Source organism: Asterias rubens, chromosome 19 (assembly GCF_902459465.1).
Source record: "Asterias rubens chromosome 19, eAstRub1.3, whole genome shotgun sequence".
NCBI lineage: Eukaryota > Metazoa > Echinodermata > Asteroidea > Forcipulatida > Asteriidae > Asterias > Asterias rubens.
Window position 1 is genome coordinate 10,554,254 of NC_047080.1, and position 19,644 is coordinate 10,573,897.

At 37.3% G+C, this 19,644-nt stretch overlaps 1 protein-coding gene and 1 non-coding gene across 5 annotated transcripts; one reads left to right on the forward strand and one right to left on the reverse strand.

Annotated features, from left to right (window-relative positions):
• Nucleotides 1-532: 532 nt before the first annotated feature.
• LOC117303288 lies at nt 533-17,936 on the reverse strand. 4 transcript variants are annotated; one of them, XM_033787450.1, is made up of 13 exons: nt 17,818-17,936; nt 11,167-11,239; nt 9,884-10,050; nt 9,394-9,471; nt 5,891-6,123; nt 5,175-5,379; nt 4,465-4,542; nt 3,470-3,660; nt 2,987-3,079; nt 2,272-2,530; nt 1,741-1,818; nt 1,417-1,579; nt 533-1,383 (listed from the first exon to the last, which is right to left on the reverse strand). In XM_033787450.1, the coding sequence occupies exons 1-12, from the start codon at nt 17,858-17,860 to the stop codon at nt 1,428-1,430; spliced, it is 1,650 nt and encodes a 549-aa protein (XP_033643341.1). In that variant the 5' UTR covers nt 17,861-17,936; the 3' UTR covers nt 533-1,383; nt 1,417-1,427. The 4 variants fall into 4 exon arrangements, with proteins under 4 accessions (XP_033643341.1, XP_033643340.1, XP_033643339.1 ...); XM_033787449.1 differs by having other exon boundaries at nt 533-1,386; nt 1,420-1,579; nt 17,818-17,935; XM_033787448.1 differs by having other exon boundaries at nt 533-1,579; nt 17,818-17,935.
• Nucleotides 8,003-8,220, forward strand: LOC117303543. The gene has a single exon (XR_004520511.1). It is a non-coding gene; the product is annotated as a small nucleolar RNA U3 (small nucleolar RNA).
• Nucleotides 17,937-19,644: the final 1,708 nt, after the last annotated feature.

The following is a 19,644-nucleotide window of genomic DNA, read 5'->3' on the forward strand; positions in this document are numbered from 1 at the left end:
TATTTTAGTGAGGAATTATACCTCTTTCTCAAAAGCTACGCTACTTCAGAGGGAGTCGTTTCTCACAATGTGTTATACCATCAACCTCTCCCCATTACTCGTAATCAAGAAAGGTTTTATGATAATAATTGTTTTGAGTAATTATCAATAGTGTCCACTGCCTTGAAGACAATTAATTTTAGTAGTTGACATAACTAAAAGACCCTTTGATTAAAGACAATGGACACTATTGGTAAATGTCAAAGACCAGTCTTCTCACTTGGTGTATCTCAACATATGCATACAATAACAAACCTGTGAAAATTTGAGCTCAATTGGTCGTCGAAGTTGCGAGATAAATGAAAGAAAAAAACATTCTTGTCACACGAAGTTGTGTGCTTTCTGATGCTTCTGATGCTTCTGATTTCGAGACCTCAAGTTCTAAACTTGAGGTCTCGAAATCAAATTCGTAGAAAATTACTTCTCTGTCGAAAACTACGTCACTTCAGAGGGAGCTGTTTCTCACAATGTTTTATACTATCAACCTCTCCCCATTACTCGTCACCAAGAAAGGTTTTATGATGATAATTATTTTGAGTAATTACCAATAGTGTCCACTGCCTTTAACTGGACGCTGATTGAGCTATATTCATCAAGTCCCTTTGTAACTCTCACTGAATGAAAGAGGTTACGAGAAGTCCTTATTTACAAATAAACAACTATTGATATTAGGTTACAACATTGCACAAAAGGGGTTTCCTGGAAATTAACAAAGAACCATATTTCAAATACATCCAACCCAAACAACGGGCTAAAATGGACAAGGTAAATCAGATAGTGTTTAACAATCCTACATTAAATATAAAATATTGGAATGTATGAAATCAAATTGTTCTTAAAGAATAGAATTATAACAGCAATGTGCTTAGAAAGAAAGAAGTGCAATTATTGCGACAAAAATTAAATATATAAAACATTTCAGCTGAAAATTAATCGTGACAATTATTAGTACTGCTTGGACGTGCTTTTAAAACAACATCCATCGCTCCAACCCCCAAAAGAGATAAAAACTTACATACTTTATAATTATTGTTGTCATAGCCAGGCTCAATTTCACAAAACATGAAGATAATAATATTATCTTAACATGACTTGTAAGTTTTACAACAGTGATTTGTGTTGTGACGTCACACTTTGCTTAGCAACCGACTACGATTGATTTGCAATCTTAACTCTTTGTAAAATCGGCACCTGTTCATAGTAAACCAATGAGTCTACTTCAGTGATAATAATTGCTATACCGATTTGTGGAAATTTTACAGATCCCAAACAAAGACGAACTAGATGTATTGGTTATAAATATTGAGATATAACCTTCAACCATTCATATAACCTTCGTCAATCTTGATTATGATTGACCTACCTCCTGTGACGTCATTGGGTCATACTTATTTCTCCTTTGACACTTGACCTTCGAATTTTCCCATGACGTTTCCTGGAGGGCGGTAGAATGCGACCAGGACGACTTTGCCTTCCTTGGTGATGGCCTTTCCAATACCCATCTCCTTGGTGTCCTTCCAGACCATCTGGGTAAAGTGGCCTAAGTAAGAATGCACACACGAAGTATAGTTAATAGTTACGGGAATTTGACATGAATAACGTTAATGGCCAACTGTGGTTAAATGACCAGCTGTGGTTAAATGCCTAATTGTTGCTATATGCCCAATGTGGTTAAATGCATATTTGGTCTTAAATGCTCACCTGCCCCTGATGTGAAACCGGGTTTCTCGAAGTCATATTTGCTGCTTTGTCGATACCACATCTCGGACGTGTCTTCACCTGTTGACCAATAGCGAGTATATGAAAATTGGATCACAAACTTAAATGAAAATAATAACAATAGTTTTTGAAATTTTGTCAGTCATCTTGTTTCAGACATTCTTGTTATGTAAGTAAAAGAGAAACAAAATCTTTATAAATCCTGAAAACAAACTAAAACACCATGAGCATTAGGCCTTTTTGCAAATACCCATTGCTCACTCAAGAGCTAACTGTTGAATGAGGCGCATGCTGGTCTAGCTAGCGACCAAAAATTGATCGCTAGCTAGACCAGGGCCCAATTTCATGTAGCTACTATTATATGCACACAAATTTGCTTAGCATGAATTTTTTTGCATTGATAAAATCAAATTTCCACGTGATTTTCAGGTTAAGCAAACAATAGGCCCTATTGTTATTTTCAGTTAATATTCTTTGACAGTTGTTGAAAAAAGGGTTGAAAGCAAGTCATACCCGAAAACGCTGTACTGGCACTTGAGTAATGCATAGCGATGTTTTCGCCAACATCTGATTGGCCACTATTCTTAAACTGGTCATTCTTAGCGAGATGCGCTGCCCAGTCTTGCGCCCTCTTCGTCAGCTCATCAGATCGCTTCAAGTCGGCAGCGCCGTAACGTGACCGGTATTTGTTATGCGAGTCCAGAGCATCCTTTTGAAACTTAGACAAGTCGGAAGGTGATAGATCAGGGGCGTCTAGTTTGACGCCAGCAACCTGTGAAGACAAACCGGGTGTATTTTAAACAAAAATCAACATGGGAAGGGACTGGGCAAGTCTACTAGATGTTTGTGTGATACAGGCACCTCTTCTCCAGTAATTCGTGTTGCGATATCGGCGACGTCGTTAACGAAGCGAACGTCACGAATCATTTTTATAAATGAATGTTTGACCGAAAAAGTAGCCCAACAAAAGTCCAATTTGTAATTATGTTGTGCTTATTTATAATGACAGTGATTATTATAAAGAGACTGGACAGTGATTGTAGTGTGAATATAATTATAACGGGGATAAGGAATATTAATTGTGCATTACCCATAAAATACACCGATGAGTGTTAGCACTTACTCAGTACTTTCCCGAGCACTGTAAACAAAAAATAACTCGGATGGGATTCAAACCCACGACCTTTGCAATAGAGCAGTGTCTTACCATGTGGGTATAATAACTAACCTGTCTGGTAACAGAATCCATGCGTCTGTCGTCAGATCTTGGCCTGGCTGGGTCCTGACCAACGTACTCGGTACTTCGTACAACGCGAGTCACCTACAACAAGGAAAGAAGCAATTGGTGTCACTGGACAGAGTCACAGTTGGTATCACAACCACTTGAAGATTAAAGGCCTACATTAATTTGTTATGAAATGAAGCACTCACAATATTCAGCCACTTGTGTTCATGGGATTGCATAGGCCTACAATCATGTTATGAAAAAAATCCAAGTTCACCTTTAACGGCTGTTAAAAATGTAAGAAACACAAGTGCACTTCTCTGTGACATGTTTGCTGCAAAGGTAGCAGGTTCCCTTCTACGGCTGTTTACTGCAAAAGGCGCAAATTAACTTCTACGGCTGTTTACTGCAAACATCTCAAGTTCACTTTCTGCAGCTGACTACTGCTTTGCATTACATCATAAGTTAAATTCTACGGCTGTTTACCTTAGATGTTTTTGCTTCCGTTGGTTGAGGTCTGTACCCGTCGGGTCGCGGGAAAACGTGGTCTTCGAACCGCCCAACAATATTCCCCGGCGGCCGGTACTGTCCAACAACAATCACTTTGCCGCCTTTGGTGACAGCCTTACCGATGCCAAACTCTCTTGAACCTTTCCAAACCATCTGAGTGAAATGACCTTCAAAGAAAAGAAAAAAAAGTGCTCAGACCTTTATGTTATATCCCTAGTATTACGGGTCCTGGGGTCGATGGGGCCTAACTTAGGACTAGTCCTAGAAGATATTTAAAACGTATGGCTACTCATAAGTTATAGGACATGTAACTCGTCGTCCTAATTCGAGTTAAGACTTGTATAGTCTTAACTCTGATCTGAGTGAAATGACCTTCAAAGAAAAGAAAAAAAAGTGCTCAGACCTTTATGTTATATCCCTAGTATTAAGGGTCCTGGGGTCGATGGGGCCTAACTTAGGACTAGTCCTAGAAGATATTTAAAACGTATGGCTACTCATAAGTTATAGGACATGTAACTCGTCGTCCTAATTCGAGTTAAGACTTGTATAGTCTTAACTCTTTGTGAAATCCACCGCATACCTTTAGAAAGACTCGGCACCATGTCGCCTGTTCAAAGGCAGTTGTACCTTTTGTAATTACTCCATAAGCTCACGATCATAAAAACATTTGGGGTAAAGAACACTGAAGAGCTGTTGACATTAATATAACACAACGACCCATTTGAAGTTGGGCAGTTTTAAAGAAGGGGTAATTTCTCATGCAAAAGTTGAATCTTAGAAAGGCTTCGTGGCATGAAGCATTTCTCTATGTCATTTTAGTAAGCAATCTTTCGATGCGAGTACAGATTGCTCTCAATGTAACAACAAAACATTTGCTTACTAAAATGGTGCCCATGCCGTACCTCACGTTCTATATCAATAGTTGCCCTCTTCTTGTGCCTTGGGGTGCTATTTGCCTGACAATAACTTACCTGTACCGCTAGTGAATCCTGGTTTATTGAAGTCATATTTACTCAGTTCACTGTACCACTGGTCAGCAGCTTGCTTGCCTGTTGGATTCAAACATTCAACACATTTGAATAAATTTAATCTGCGCGAATAATAATAGTGAGAGTTTTAACTTTCATTATTGAACGAATAGTCTGTATTGCCCCCCCCCCCCACACACATATATGTTTTTTGTGGTGTTTACGATGGACTGGGCAGCTGCTTTCAGTCGAACAGTCTTTCAATAGGCACTGCGTTTATAACAGATGTTAAATTTGCATCGAGGGTAAAGAATATTTTGGTTTTACCCTTACACCGATGTGTGTAAGCGCTGTAATAATACTCAGAACTTTCCCGAGTCCTGTGAAGAAAAAAAATCACATGCATAATGACTCGAGTTGGATTCGAACCCACGACCTTTTGCAAAATTAGTATGCACTACATTCATTGTTACTGTGGCATTCGCTCGGCCTAAGCGCAACCAAGGGTGCTGGGATGGGCAAACATATCAAGCACACCCATTAGATAATGTTCAGTCCCATCATGCATCACACTCGCACTGCACCATAGAAGTAGCACTGCACGCATGACGTACTTCCTGAACAAGAATCTGTGCAAGCTGATTAGCCCATCCCAGCGGTCCTAGATAAATCTGGCCGATGTGGCCGAGCGAAACTCTGGCAAGTAATCTTACCTGAATATGCAGTAGTAGCTGATGAATAATGCATCGCCACATTCTCACCAATATCCGTGCCCTTGCTGTGTTCAAATAAGTCATTCTTGGCAAGATGCTCTGCCCAATCCTGTGCACTCTTACATAAGTCAGCTGACATCCTCAGCGAATCAACGCCGTGCTTAGATCGGTGCTCGTTGTGGACAGAGAGGGCGTCTTGCTGAAACTATTGTTTTACAGAGTTGATTCAAAGAAATGATTGTACAAGTGATTTATGTCGCTTGAAAATCCACAAATTTTATTTTAAAGGCACTGGAGACTAGAATTGCTAGCTTGAAATAGTTGTTAACATAAATACTTTCTTGGTAATGAGTAATTGAAATAATGTTGATAGTATAAAACACTCTAAGAAACGGCTCCATCTGAAGTAACATGTTTTGAGAAAAAGGTACTTTCTCACTCAACAATGAAATATTTATTTAGGCCCTATATACTTCCACTTCAAGCCTGAAGCCGTTTTAATGTATCTGAAAGCGCACAAATTATTTGTCCAACAATGGGTTTTGTCTTTCATTATTCTCCAACTTCGATGACCAACTGAGTCAAAATGTTCAAAGGTTTGTTATTTCATGCATTATGTTGAGATACACCAAGTGAGAAAACTGGTCTTTGACAATTACCAAAAGTGTCCAGCGCCTTCACAGACAGGTGACAATTCACGTTCCAGACGCACTCACCTTTGAAAGGGGTTCATTCTCATCACCGCCACCCCTTGCAGCAGAAAACTCCCCATGGGTGACCACCTTAGACACGCCTCCGCCGTGCACAGGGAAAACATTCTCATTGTACATGCTCATCATATTCCCTGGTGGTTTGTAATTAGCAACGACGAAGATATTGCCGTCCTTTGTCTCCGCTTTACCGATGCCCATTTCCTTGGAGTCTTTCCATACAACCTGGGAAAAATGTCCTTTAGTGAAAAAAACAAAAAAACTAATATCAAAATCTTTCCGGTGCAGTCTGATAGCAATTGTGTTCATCCTAGATAAGGATGTCATACCCGTATGATGGGGGAATAAATTGGATTGTTACAGTCGTTGTGTAAAGTTAAATCCAGAAATATATGCCAACCACCGCGTGGGGCCCAATTGGTAATTGTCAAAGACTAGCCTTCACAGTTGGTGTATCTCAACATATGCATAAAATAACAAACCTGTGAAAATTTGAGCTCAATCGGTCATCGAAGTTGCGAGATAATAATGAAAGAAGAAAAAAAACACCCTTGTCACACGAAAATGTGTGTGTTTAGATGGTTGATTTCGAGACCTCAAGTTCTAAACTTGAGGTCTCGAAATCAAATTCATGGAAAATTACTTCTTTCTCGAAAACTATGGCACTTCAGATGGAGCCGTTTCTCACAGTGTTTTATACCATCAACCTCTCCCCATTGCTCGTAATCAAGATAGGTTTTATGATAATAATTATTTTGAGTAATTACCAATAGTGTCCACTGCCTTTAAGCCTGTGGGCAGCTGCTAAAAAGCACACAAAAGTTAGCTTAACTTGAACGGGTTACCGGCCAAAATTGCTTTATGTTATTACATATATGTTCGTGATTGTTGCCGCAGCTAAGACATTTTGTCAAGCAGGCGCATTTTCTGCATAATAGCTTTATGGACGGTCCCTCTAGTGTTTGTGGGGGGAAGTTAACACTCAACACATTTTGAAAATCCCTCCTCATACATTATTTAGGGAGGGATTCTTTGGTGAAGGAAACTCATGACCATAAAAACTTACAAGTAACATGGAGGTAGGAGGTAGAAATATTTCTACCACATTGTAGTAAGCACTGCATACAGGCTGTTGAATATGTAACATTTAAATTTACAATTCTCTCCAAAGGGAATGTGGAATACAAAGATGAGACATTTAAACACATCATCTGAGAAGCCTTTCTCAAATAGGGCTTCTAATCTACATAGTCAGTTATTCACTGCTCCAGATTTTGGTCCCAATATGTACGGTACAAAAAAAAAACTTAACTTTATACTAAAATAAATCTCGATGCTACATAAACACCGCTACTGTCCCTAACTGTTGAACACACCGATGGGAATGGTGTTATGTGTTCAACTACGGTTCAACAAACTAAATGTTGCCAACATTAAATGATTGAACATGGTTTGTGAACATGCATGTAGTGTACAGTGGTACGTGTACATAGTACGCAATGACATGCATACTGCCCCTGTGCTCCCCATATATTTTTTTACAGTCCATAGTGCAGGTGTACATGTACTGTACACATGTGGAGTTATATACCGTACACAATTACATGTAATGTATAGTCCATATCATTGTATAGTACATGTACGTTTACGATTACAGTGTACACGATGCACGTCGTAAACCACGTAGGTATGTACATACAGTAATACTACACTGCTGCCTTATTATGCAAATTACGGAGCCCATGCACAGCCGGCCTGCCATCATCCGGCCGTGTGTGCCACGCTGATTGCGCGGCATGAGTCACGCCCCATAGTTAATATGCACACTCATGACCTTTCAACCGGCAAATACACCAAGCACCGTTTGTAAGCGCTGTGTAATCAGGAAATAAACCCCTTGTTTTCACGGTTTTCTGAATTGTTACTTCCAAATTGTCTGAAACGGTACTGTTTATTTCTTGAGAAGTTATAGGGTTGTTATCTACGTTTGTGGAAAAGGTATGAAGAACATTTCAGCATCAACAATAATGTGTGTAAGTTGTGAGTTTGAAACTTTACCATCATAGCTGTTGCGTGTGTATGGGAAATAGGCTTGATTCGCAATGTACAGCCTACGTCAAGATCATACTTTTAGGGATCATTTCTATAGTATGTATCTTCTCTCACGAATGCACATTTGACCAACATACGCAAATCACGATGACGAGTCGTAGTGTTCCTCTCTGAGCGCGAAGCGGGTCCAAGGCGTTACCTTCTGGGTTCTGCCGAGGGCCATTGATGAACGTTCCTCCTACCCATAAGTGGCAGTTGGAGGAGGGGAACACATTCTGAGTGATTTGAGGTCAAACATTTTTACATCAAAATAAATCGGAATTATTACAATTGCAATACTGGAATTACTGTGATTATCACATTTCGGTCGAACGATTTCAGCGGTTGAGTATGTTCCGAAGGCTATCGACAACTGGTGATACTTATCGTTGCTTAAATAAAAGCTTACATGAAATAATAGTATGGGAAATAATATAAGCTGACATAGGTTTTTAATTGAATTAAAGAGTGATAAAAGAGGAGCATTCCGACACCTATAAAATCAAGCAGTGTGTTTAGGTTTCATGCTGAAATTTGTGCATGGTGTTCAGTATTCTTCTTCTGACTCACTAAACGGATTTGACCCCCCCCCCCATAAAATCACGGGTTTGGTTTGCCATGTATTATGAAAAATTTATACTATTACTATGGTTGGTTGCACAAACATTAACACTGTCTGCAACTTTGCCTGGCTCCCCACATCACTTCAATGTGACAATATTGTTCACCACAGAGCATTCAGAGAAAGATTTGAAATGGAACTGCCGAACTCAAAATCAAGAACTGAACTGTATTGATCAAGGACTATTCCTGTTAGGAATAGATTATCTGAGTCACTGACTCCATCTTTAGATTCATTCATCCTTTAAAGACACTGGACACTTTTGGTAATTGTCAAAGTCTTCTCACTTGGTGTATCTCAACATGTATGCGAAACAAACCTGTGAAAGTTTCAGCTCAATTGGTCGTTGAAGTTGCGAGATAATAATGAAAGAAAAAACACCTTAGTCACATGAATGGTCACACTTGGTAACGAGCAATGGAGAGCTGTCGATAGTGTTAAACGTTGTGAGAAACGGCTCCCTCTAAAGTAACGTAGCTTTTTTTAAGAGGTAATTTGTCGCTTGAGTATTAAAAGACTTTTTAAGGCATCTGAAGGCACACAAGAGTGTTTTTTCATTATTCATTTGCAACTTCGAAGACCAATTGAGTCTAAGTTTTCACATGCTAGTTATTTAATGCATATGATGGGATACACCAGTGAGAATACTCGCTTGTCTTTATTAATTACCAACAGGGTGTCCAGTGCCTTTAAGTGCTACCTTCCTTAATGCAACTATTTTATACGCTTTATCAGTCATGTTTAACACATTTAACAATCCATCAAGTAACGAAAGTTATAGATTAACCAATCTTACCTGTCCCCGATCGAAATCCAGGAGAGCTAAAGTTGTACTTTTGGACCTCGGAGTACCATTGGTCAGTCACTTGCTGTCCTAAAACAATAATGGTTAAACAACCGTCTAAAAAGACTGAGCAAGTAAAGTAAGTGTAGATTCTCAGACACTATTGTTTATAAAGTCATAGACATCAATGTACGAATACAATCTCTTTGAAACAAAAAAAGTACATGGAATTCGATTTCATGTTTATACACAGATGAAATAAATAATCGCCAAAATATTTTGAAATTAGGCTTCGAGACATTATTTTAAATATAAAGCTGAAGACGTCAATGAAACTGAGATAATCTAAAAAGTATTTTTCTTTTTTACATAGAATTCGATTTCATGTCAATACACATTTCTTTTTTTGAAATGAGACGAAATTGGTTTTGGGTGAAGGCTTTTGTAAATTAATTATCACGGTGGTCTGTGATATGTACTACAACAATGCATTGTAACATACCTGAATAGTCTTTATAGCCGGAAACCATAGCAACATTTTCACCAAACTCCCGGTTGGAACTGTGCTCCAATTTGCCGATATTGGCCAAATGATCAGCCCATTTCTGCGCATGTTTGCAGAGTTCCTTGTTCAGTTTGAGGGGTGGCACCCCATGGTTTGTGCGAGCTCTGTAAAGTGTGACAATGAAAAGAGGTGACACGGGGTTTCTGAACTATTTGATGTATACATTAAACTTGAATGACTAAAAGGGTTCATTGTCACATTATTCGTTGCATGAAGGAGCAGGTATGACCCGTAGGGCTAAAAAGTGACAATTGTTGGCTCACGTGATCAGTGTTCATCCATGGTTTCAGCAGTAAACACAACATCATCATCATTTTCGGGGGAATTACATCGACAAGCTGATATTCAAGCTTAACATCGAGCAAAATGTTCTGGGTCCAGTTTCAGAGCTAGTCTATTAAATGGGGCACGGTTTATTAAACAAGAGCAGTTATGTAATAAATTTTAAAGGAACATTACAGAAGTGGTAAGAAAAACAATCGTGACAGATCTCAGATTTACATCAAACTTACACGGTCTAATGATGATGATAGAAGAAAACATCCCTTGAAATATTTCTGCCTGGAAATGTCTTTTGATGATAAATAAATAAAACTAAGTGAGCGTTTTCATTTTTTTGAATTGCCTGTCATGCACACAAAAAATGTGTCATTGGGTTTTCACTATATTCTCGTGATCCCAGATGGCCGGTCGATGATCTTAAACTTCTACAGGTGGTCTGTAAGTTTATGTATAATGGTGAAGTACATAAAGTGCACAGCCAACAATGTTTTCATTAAAGGCACTGTACACGTTTGGTAATTGTCAAAGACCAGTATTCTCACTTGGTGTATCCCATCATAAGCATAAAGTAACAAGCCCGTGTGAAGATTTGGGCTCAATTAGTCATGAAGTTGCAAACAAATGATGAAAGAAAAAACACCCTTGTTGAACGAATCTGTGTGCTTTCAGATAGGAATAAAAGTCTTTGAATATTTTAGTTAGAAATTACCTCTATCTCAAAAACTACGTTACTTCAGAGGGAGTCGTTTCCCACAATATATTATACTATCAACAGCTCTCCAATGCTCGTTACCAAGTCAGTTTTTAAGTTAATATTGTTTTGAGTAATTACCAAACGTGTACCTTCCCTTTTAAGCAAAACCAGTTATGTAATGTTCCTAAGCCCTGGACAGCTATAATTATTTGGTCTCGGTCTATAACACAGGGCCTTTCCTCACTGATTATGCGCAGCAACGGCCTCCGCTTGGAATGAACTCGACATCTTGCTTGAAATGACACAATCTCCGAACCCTACAAAATGAAACGCAAACATTTTGTTTAGATTTAACATATTGACCTCGTCAGATCAGTAACAGGTGTGTTGTAGGCCCATAATTGTTTACTAATAGTTTTTGCTTCAGTTATTAATAGAGGTTGGTTATCGCGGATGTGATGTTAGGTTTTTTTTCCCCTTCTATATTTATTGGTATTTTTTTCTCTATACCTAGTTTGTATTTTGTTTAATAAGTTAAAATGCTTGAACACCGTTATTTGTTAGCAATATTGAAAAAAAATAAATATTGGATACCCTGAAATGTATATTTTAAAAAACATAGTTTTTATTGAAATGTACATTAAAAAATGTATTTATAATAGACCATTTGTTCAAACCGTGCAACGAAACAAAATGAAATTGGCCCCAGGCTTCAAGTGGTTGGAGCCATTTTAAAGACAGACTACCAGCAACATGTATTCCCAAGGTTTATGGTGTATTCCAATGGGGTGTTTTCGGTTATTTATAACCTGGACAGTAAACAATAATAATAATAATAATAATGGACACTTAATAAAGCGCCGGTGTCCGCCGCAAGCGGCGCTCATGGCGCTACTCTACAAAGGAACAACAAGCAATGAAAGTAGCAGACACCAATTAAACAAAGGGTGTGTTTTAATTCAATTTGTAAGCACCTTGAAATGGTTCATATATAATTCACCTCTATTCATATTTTCATTCAGTGACAAATCAATGTGTCTAGATTAATATACAAAAATAATTTCCAAATTGTTTCGATCTATAAATCTAATGAAACTACATTATTTGGCAATGTTGGAGTGAGGGTATATAGGTCACCTCATTTTTTTATTTTTTTATTTTTTATTTTTTATTCAGTGATAAATAAATACGTCAAAATTAATATGCAAACAATTTACGAACGTCTTGGTAAAAGGAGACAGATGTTGCGATCTTTTGTCATTATTGTAAATTTGTTCAGATTCTGTTTGAGAAATTTCCCATTGTAACATGAACAACCAGCTACTCTACACACTTTGTTTAGTGAAATTGAGACTCGAAAAACCTGCGACGAGATTTTTGTCATGACTGTCCTAATGAAGTATTTGCTACATGGAGCTCGTAAACTATGAATCGACCCATATGCATGTCAGGTGCAAAACAGCAAACGCTTAAACAAAGCGGTAGGCCTATGCTCTAAACAATTTGCACATCATGCATATTCAAATCCAACTTGACTTCTCCTTGCTTGGTCCATTTCCTACCTCCATGCTTGGTGTGGGAAAATACTAACAAAGTTTAACGAGGCTTCCCAATATATACTTATTTTTTTATGGAGAAGTCGTTAAACGATTGTAAAGGTGGTCGTGCAGGGCTCGGTTTCACAAAGCAACACAAAAACGCAAGACAAATTTCCAGTATTTATATCATAGTGATATCTATTGTGACATTACACTTTACTTAGCGACTACAGGCTTGATTTGCAGTTAAGATCATTCTTAGCTCTTTGTTAAATTGGCCCTCACCCCCCCCCCCCCCCCCCCCATCCCGCGGTTTCCACACAACAGCATATACATGTAGACCTTTATCACGGTGCAACCATCTTGAATTTCTCCCAGTGATATCAATGTTACCAAACCGAGGCTGGAAGAACAAACTAGTCTGGTTCCTATTTGCAAAACGGTTACTAGCATTCATGGTCGTTGTTCGATACGAGGAACATGACCAAGATAGAGGCAGCCCGATAAAGGTCTATAGTTTTTGCACAAGACGTCAGTGGTCTTGACTGCATGCTATAGTGAGAGCCAGTCAAGTTGGTTAAATCATGCCGTAAGATGGCGCTCTCTATAACGATTTATATCTCTTTTTGATCACTGACGTTTGGGCCAAGACGAATTACACCCCCGTTTTATGGGGTCGCAGTCACGATCGAGAGCAAAGGTTCCGCAGGAGCATGCAGCAGTCTCGCGAGAGCTAAGGTCCCGGGGTCCCATAAAGGTGTTTGAGAAGGCGCGAGACATGGCGCAGTACTTCCAATAATTATAGTGCAATCTTTGATGTTTGGGAACAGAGAAATGGCCCATTCATGTTTATGTAAACATGTTCTCCAGCTGTTAATTGTATTAGATTGAATTGAAGCATGATGCACATGCAATTAAATATTCGCATGCATAGATTGTGAATATTGAAGCATATGCTTCTTGTAATTATAAAGTAGCATATTTATTATAAATATAGTATGTGATGTGAGCAGCTTCGCCATTCAAATATTCACCAAAACATTATTTGTGTTTAATATTTTTTTTCTTGTTTATTCCCCCACCCGACCCTGTTCTATCTCATTGCAATAAATTAAAAAAACATTCACAATTTGACTAAAACAAATTGGATAAATTTGAAATGTGTTCGGTGTGTACAAAAGCTATGCTTCACCCACACATGACGGGGTATTGATTGATCGCCAGTCATAACTGCAATTATTAAAACCAAAAATTGCTAAAATTTCAATTGTTTGCTACAGCAAGCCACATGTTGACTTTCCACAAACAATGGGAATAAATTAACATAATAGTAATTGCATTTATGTAACAAGTTACGTAACGAGGTCGTCTATCAGCTAATTTATTCATACTGCACTTGTTTAGCTCTACCGAGTACATCATGATAGTGGGGCACTCTTTTTTATTCCTTTCACGTACCACTATGGAACACAAGTGGACAATGTTCATGTCAAATTAACAAAACATTACAATTAATAAAACATCACAAAAGATTTGTTGAGGCAAAGTACACGTATTTATATAATTAAAATTCAACCATCATAGTTTTAGAGATAGATTATATTTAAAAGAAATGATTTTCCCCAGATTTGAGCCCCTGGAAATTCGTGTTCATGCTGGGTGTATATAAATTATTATGCTGGTGTACAGTGTCGAAGAAATGTACATGTTAAAACGAGTGATGCCAAATGCTGTAGATTGATAAGCCCTACATAAGAACAAAAACTCAGCTATTCCTTGAACGTTTGTTTTCTTATTTCTTGTATCTTATTAAACATCAAATCTACTTTAGAAACTTTTTTTTAGCTTTCTGTTGAGTTAACTAACATGCAGACAATGTTGAGAACGTTTTGTGCCAAACCACTTGTTTATCAATGATAGCATTATTTATTCCAAATGATGTTTTTTTCTTCATAGCTGTACTTTGGTCGAAGCAGGTTTTGAGGTACCCTGATTTGAGCCTCTTATCTTTCTTTCAATGTTTATATTTTAATTTTGAGTTATGCTGAAACTATAGTTGTATTTTGCTTAAAGACAGTGGACACTATTGGTAATTGTCAAAGACTAGCCTTCACAGTTGGTGTATCTCAACATATGCATAAAATAACTTAGCTGTGAAAATTTGCGCTCAATCGGTTATCGAAGCTGCGAGATAATAATGAAAGAAAAAACACCCGTCACACGAAGTTGTGTGCGTTTAGATTGTTGATTTCGAGACCTCAAGTTCTAAATCTGAGGTCTCGAAATCAAATTCGTGGAAAATTACTTCTTTCTCGAAAACTATGGCACTTCAGAGGGAGCCATTTCTCACAATGTTTTATACTATCAACAGCTCCCTATTACTCGTTACCAACTAAGGTTTTATGCTAATAATTATTTGGAGTAATAACCAATAGTGTCCACTGCCTTTAAGGATAAAGGTTGGGTTTTGGTAAGCTGACAAACTATTCAGTCCTTCGATATGCTTCAATTTCCGAATGGACATTTTCTTACGGTACATCGCGTGTGTATTATATTTCATTTTCTAATCAGGAAATCAATAGGCATGACTCCTCGGTTGTCTGAGCATGTGACACAGTCTTTTTAAAATAAATAAATAATAATAGATCATCGTCATGCCTTAGCCCCGCCCCTCCCACCCCCAGGGGTCCAATTTCGATAGAGCTGCTTAAGCAGAAATTAGTGCTTAAGAATTTTCTGCTTAACATAAATGAGCAGGATACCAGCCATACATTGTACATGTGACGTGGTGTATTGGCTGGTTAACCTGTTCTACGCATGATTGTGTTGTGCTTCGCTGCTTTTTTGTGGTAAATAAGCAGCGATTTGAAATTATGCCCAAGAGATATCAGTTACTGCACACAGTCACGGTTCTTTGGCTCAGCTAGAAATGTAAACTCACATATTAATTATATTATTTAAGACAAAATGCAACTTTGCTTGTAAAAGTAAAATGAAGAAAAATTGTATTAATTACAGTGTAATGTAAGGGGAAAAAAAACATTTTAAAAGGTATTATTATAGGATTTGTAAGGATACAAAATGACGTGACCAAGAACATGGTCAATGTACAATGAACGATTAGCGATATTGAAAACGCACGAGTGGTGTATAATTTGTGTATCAGTAAAAGTGGCACCTGTACAGTTTACCATGCGTTATCAAAGTAGGTCACCACGTCGGCCAGGTCGCGACCAGGTACCAGGTACGCTTTATACTTCTGTTCTGGCCGCTAATCAGTGTCAAGTTTGAGCGGGTGCAAAGATCTATAACCTGATGCAAAAAAATGATAATAAGCGGCCCAGTTCTTGTGATCTAAAAAGTTTGTAATTTTCTGCTTCTGGTTTGAACCGGAAAACGAGGTCATTTGGGGTCACCCGTGTCTTTAGTTTTTGAGAACCTTTTCGATGATGTGTAGGGCTTAGTTTGTAAAAATCCGATGCGTGGTTTTTAAATTAAAATTTTACTTTTCATTGTTCAAGTGCTGTTTTTATGTTTGGGTTCAAGTGCTAAGTTTTTAGGCTCAATTCAGTTTCAATTGGGTGTTTTTTTTTTCTCAAAATAAAAGTTGACAAAAAGACGAAGATGACGAATAAAATAAAACCGGGAAAAAACGAGGCTGCGAAATACTTAACAACTAAAAACAAATGTCCTCTAATGCCGACTGGCAAACAATAGATATTTAGATTGTGTGAAGTTTGACCATGAAATCGAAGGTTCAACTGCTAGTAAGGCATCCATTTTTACACATAAAGTAAAATGTTGATTTGTTTTTACAAGATACTCGCCGTATATAAACAAATGTATAAATCTTCTTGCACATGCTCAATAAATTCAGATTAAATACCCGCGAAATAATGAAGGTTTTCCCAGCCTATTTTAACAAAATTGTATTAAATTTGGTTTGAAAATTAGTGCTCCGTACGCATTTTGTATCCGCATTCAACAGTTAAATGGAATTTCGGTTGTAAAAGTCTAGCATTCTTGTATTGTCTATAAAAGAAAAAGAATGACTGAAACGAACTTGAATGCGAAGAACGCAATCATGTGCGCATGAAACGAAATTGAAAGCAAGAGTAGCTAAAAAAAGAAACCATAGTTTGAATAAATTAGGGAAACATGTGTTCATTTAAGTGAAACCGAAAATAGTAATGAAGATGAGTTTATGTTCGCTGAAATCGGCCAGGAAACCTTCATGGAAGCGCAAAGTAGCGCCAAATCACAAAGCAGATACATCGATCTGTATGCATGAGTCAACAATTACAACAAATCTTCAAAACAAAAATCCACAATAACGCAATATCAATAAGGAATAATATTTAGTAACAGATTGTTCATACAAAAATAAAGATGGAAGTTTAGAAACAAACCTACCTTCCCGATCGTTGGTATGATTCTATTTGATTAACAACAATTTTATATGATGCATTTGACGCTTTGTATCAGCAGATAGATGATGGTGCATTATCTATGCACTATCCCCCATGCATCCAGGATTGATGACATGGTGGTTGCTGGCTATAAAACCGAACGACTGTTTTATGACCGGTAATTTTGAATGTTGTCTCTCAAAGAAAAAAAATTGTTGCTTATTAAAACTATTAATTACATCGCTGGCTATTCTGTGTACACTTTCCCCGCAAAGAAACTTACTTTGGTAATGGTCAATACTTCAAGACAACGCAAACAAAATGTACATGTTTTTCTTTTTTTAGTCTGTTTTATTTTTTTCGTTAATTTATTATGGAAGCAAAATAATGTCATCAAATCTAACGTATAGGCCTAGTCCAAGGTATGTTTTTCAGTTTTGTCGACATTTTGTGTAAGATTTTATGTAATATTTCGTGTATACAGCTATGATTTTAATTCAGTGAATTCCCCCTCAGCATACGGAAACAGTCGTCTGTAACTAGATGTATGCCTCTTTGTATTGTAGGCACACGGAGAAACGGGGTCCTCCTGCACGTAGTGATCTGTGGCGCTACCGATTCCATTGTGAATATTATTCTCAAAATATACCAAAATCAAACTAATTTACCGGTCCAGCGATATGAATAGACCCTAATGCTGCTGCAATTATCAATATTGTATTAATTATCATAATTTCCTCGCTGTTACGGGTAGGACCGAAACAAAACATGTTCCGGCTGACGGGTTCTGCTCTATTCAAACCGCACGGCCGAGTCCATTAAAATACAGGAAGCCAGTAAGTCTATCTCTTCAAGTTCAACTTCTGCTTGAGAGTAAAATTGTCATTTAATTGCCTTATTAATATTCAGCTGTATTGTGTCATTGTACTATAGAATAATTAGACTTGCCTGTGAGTCGCTCATCATCTCCTGGCACGGTAGACACTCCCATCTCGATGAGGCTGAACCCGATTCTTCTTCAAGATGGCTGGATTTATGTGCTAGCGCCCTCTGCTGATGATGGAAAGCATGCGGCAGTGATTCACATAGTGTGCCTCAATTTTTACTGTATGACATCATAGTTAAGGTCAGTTTGATATTCGAATTAATTGTGTTTGTTTCTAAATACGTCTTTCTAGTAAATCTCGAAGGTTTCCCCTTGAAGTAAATATACAGAAATGGACACAGCGAGAATTTTGATTAAAGGAACATTGGTGTTGCAACAAAACATTTGCTGGCAGTGTAACGCTTAATGTAATCCAATTGGAAATTATCAAAAAAAAATCTTGAAATTGACGCCTCGAAAACATTGATAAACAAAAGCGAGAAATACTCAGTGTATCACTTTTCGATGTATGAATTTAATCAAAATGTTTAACCACAATAATAATTAACAGGCAAAATTTACATCAAGTGTATACTCTGACATTGTTTGAATATATAAATAGATCTTAATTTTGTCAAAAATACATGAAATTATATACAGCCAATAAAGTGCTTCTTAATCTTATAGAAGTATAAATAGGTGGAATTTATTATTATATAAAACAATTTTGTAATATACAGTTATAATATACAGTCATACAGTAATATGTATGTTATCAATCGCACTTAATGACTGTTGTCAATGGCAAAACACTAGCACTTACATGTAAGAAGAATATTAATACAATTTAATTAATTTATAGGTACTGTCATTCATAGGTCCCCATACCAAGTTATTTGGAAAACGCGACGTTTTTACCTTGGTAGAATGTCTGTCAAATTGTTCTGCCCAACTTAAGTATCGTCCAAATTGAAGTTTGGTCTTTAATATGGACAGTTTTTATAGGTAGATTCAAGTCTCACTCGAATACCTATAGTCCAACTTAATTGGGACAGCAACCCGAGTTGGGCGGTACTCTAAATACAGCTCATTCGGCACCTGTTAAAAATTTACACGTCCTTCAATGACGTCGTTTATTTAAAAAGTACATGTACTTTTTTAATGAGCCGATGTCCCTACAGTGGTATTGGTTGTATAGGACTTTGAATATCATGACACAAACACAATACGTTTATTTACTTTGTTTAAAATATGTCCTATAGTCACGGGAAAATAGTCATATTTAAACGTGTTATAAATTGCAGTTACAAAAACATTTCAACGTCCTCTCATGTTAATGTCCTATTTTAAAGATAGTTAACATTGTTTAAAAACACCGATAAATGTCTAAGACCAGTATTCTCACTGGGTGTGTTCCAACATTATACGCATACAATAACAAATCTGTGAACATTTTGTGTCAGTTGGTCATCGTTTGTTGCAAGAGAACACTGAAGAACACCCGTGTAGTTCAAATTGGTGTGCTTTCAGTTGAATATAAAATAATTCAGGCCAAAAGTCTAATACAATTATTTGAGTGAGTAATTATACCTCTTTCTCAAAAACTCCGTGACTTCAGAGGGAGCCGTTTCTCACAATGTTTCATACTATCAGCAGCTCTTCTATACAAGTATAGTTTGTATGCTGTAACATTACTTGGAGCATTGAGTGGATACCAATAGTGTCCAGTGTCTTCAAATTTACCTTTATCTGTTTTCAATACAAACAGTAAAGTTTGGTGACAATTTGTGCCTGCCAACGGGCTCATGTAAATAAAATGTTAAGTACAAACATTAATGCAGTTTTGTTTACTCAAACAATATAACATTGAGTGTGAACTATATCACACTGTGATGACAGTAGAATAAAAA

Coding starts and splice junctions, on each gene's coding strand:
- LOC117303288 (XM_033787450.1), bottom strand. CDS start 17,860: ATGGGAGTGTCTACCGTGCCAGGAGATGATGAGCGACTCACAG. Junction 4,543..5,174: donor AGCTACTACTGCATATTCAG/GTAAGATTACTT, acceptor TGAATCCAACAG/GCAAGCAAGCTGCTGACCAG. Junction 3,661..4,464: donor AGGATTCACTAGCGGTACAG/GTAAGTTATTGT, acceptor TTTTCTTTGAAG/GTCATTTCACTCAGATGGTT.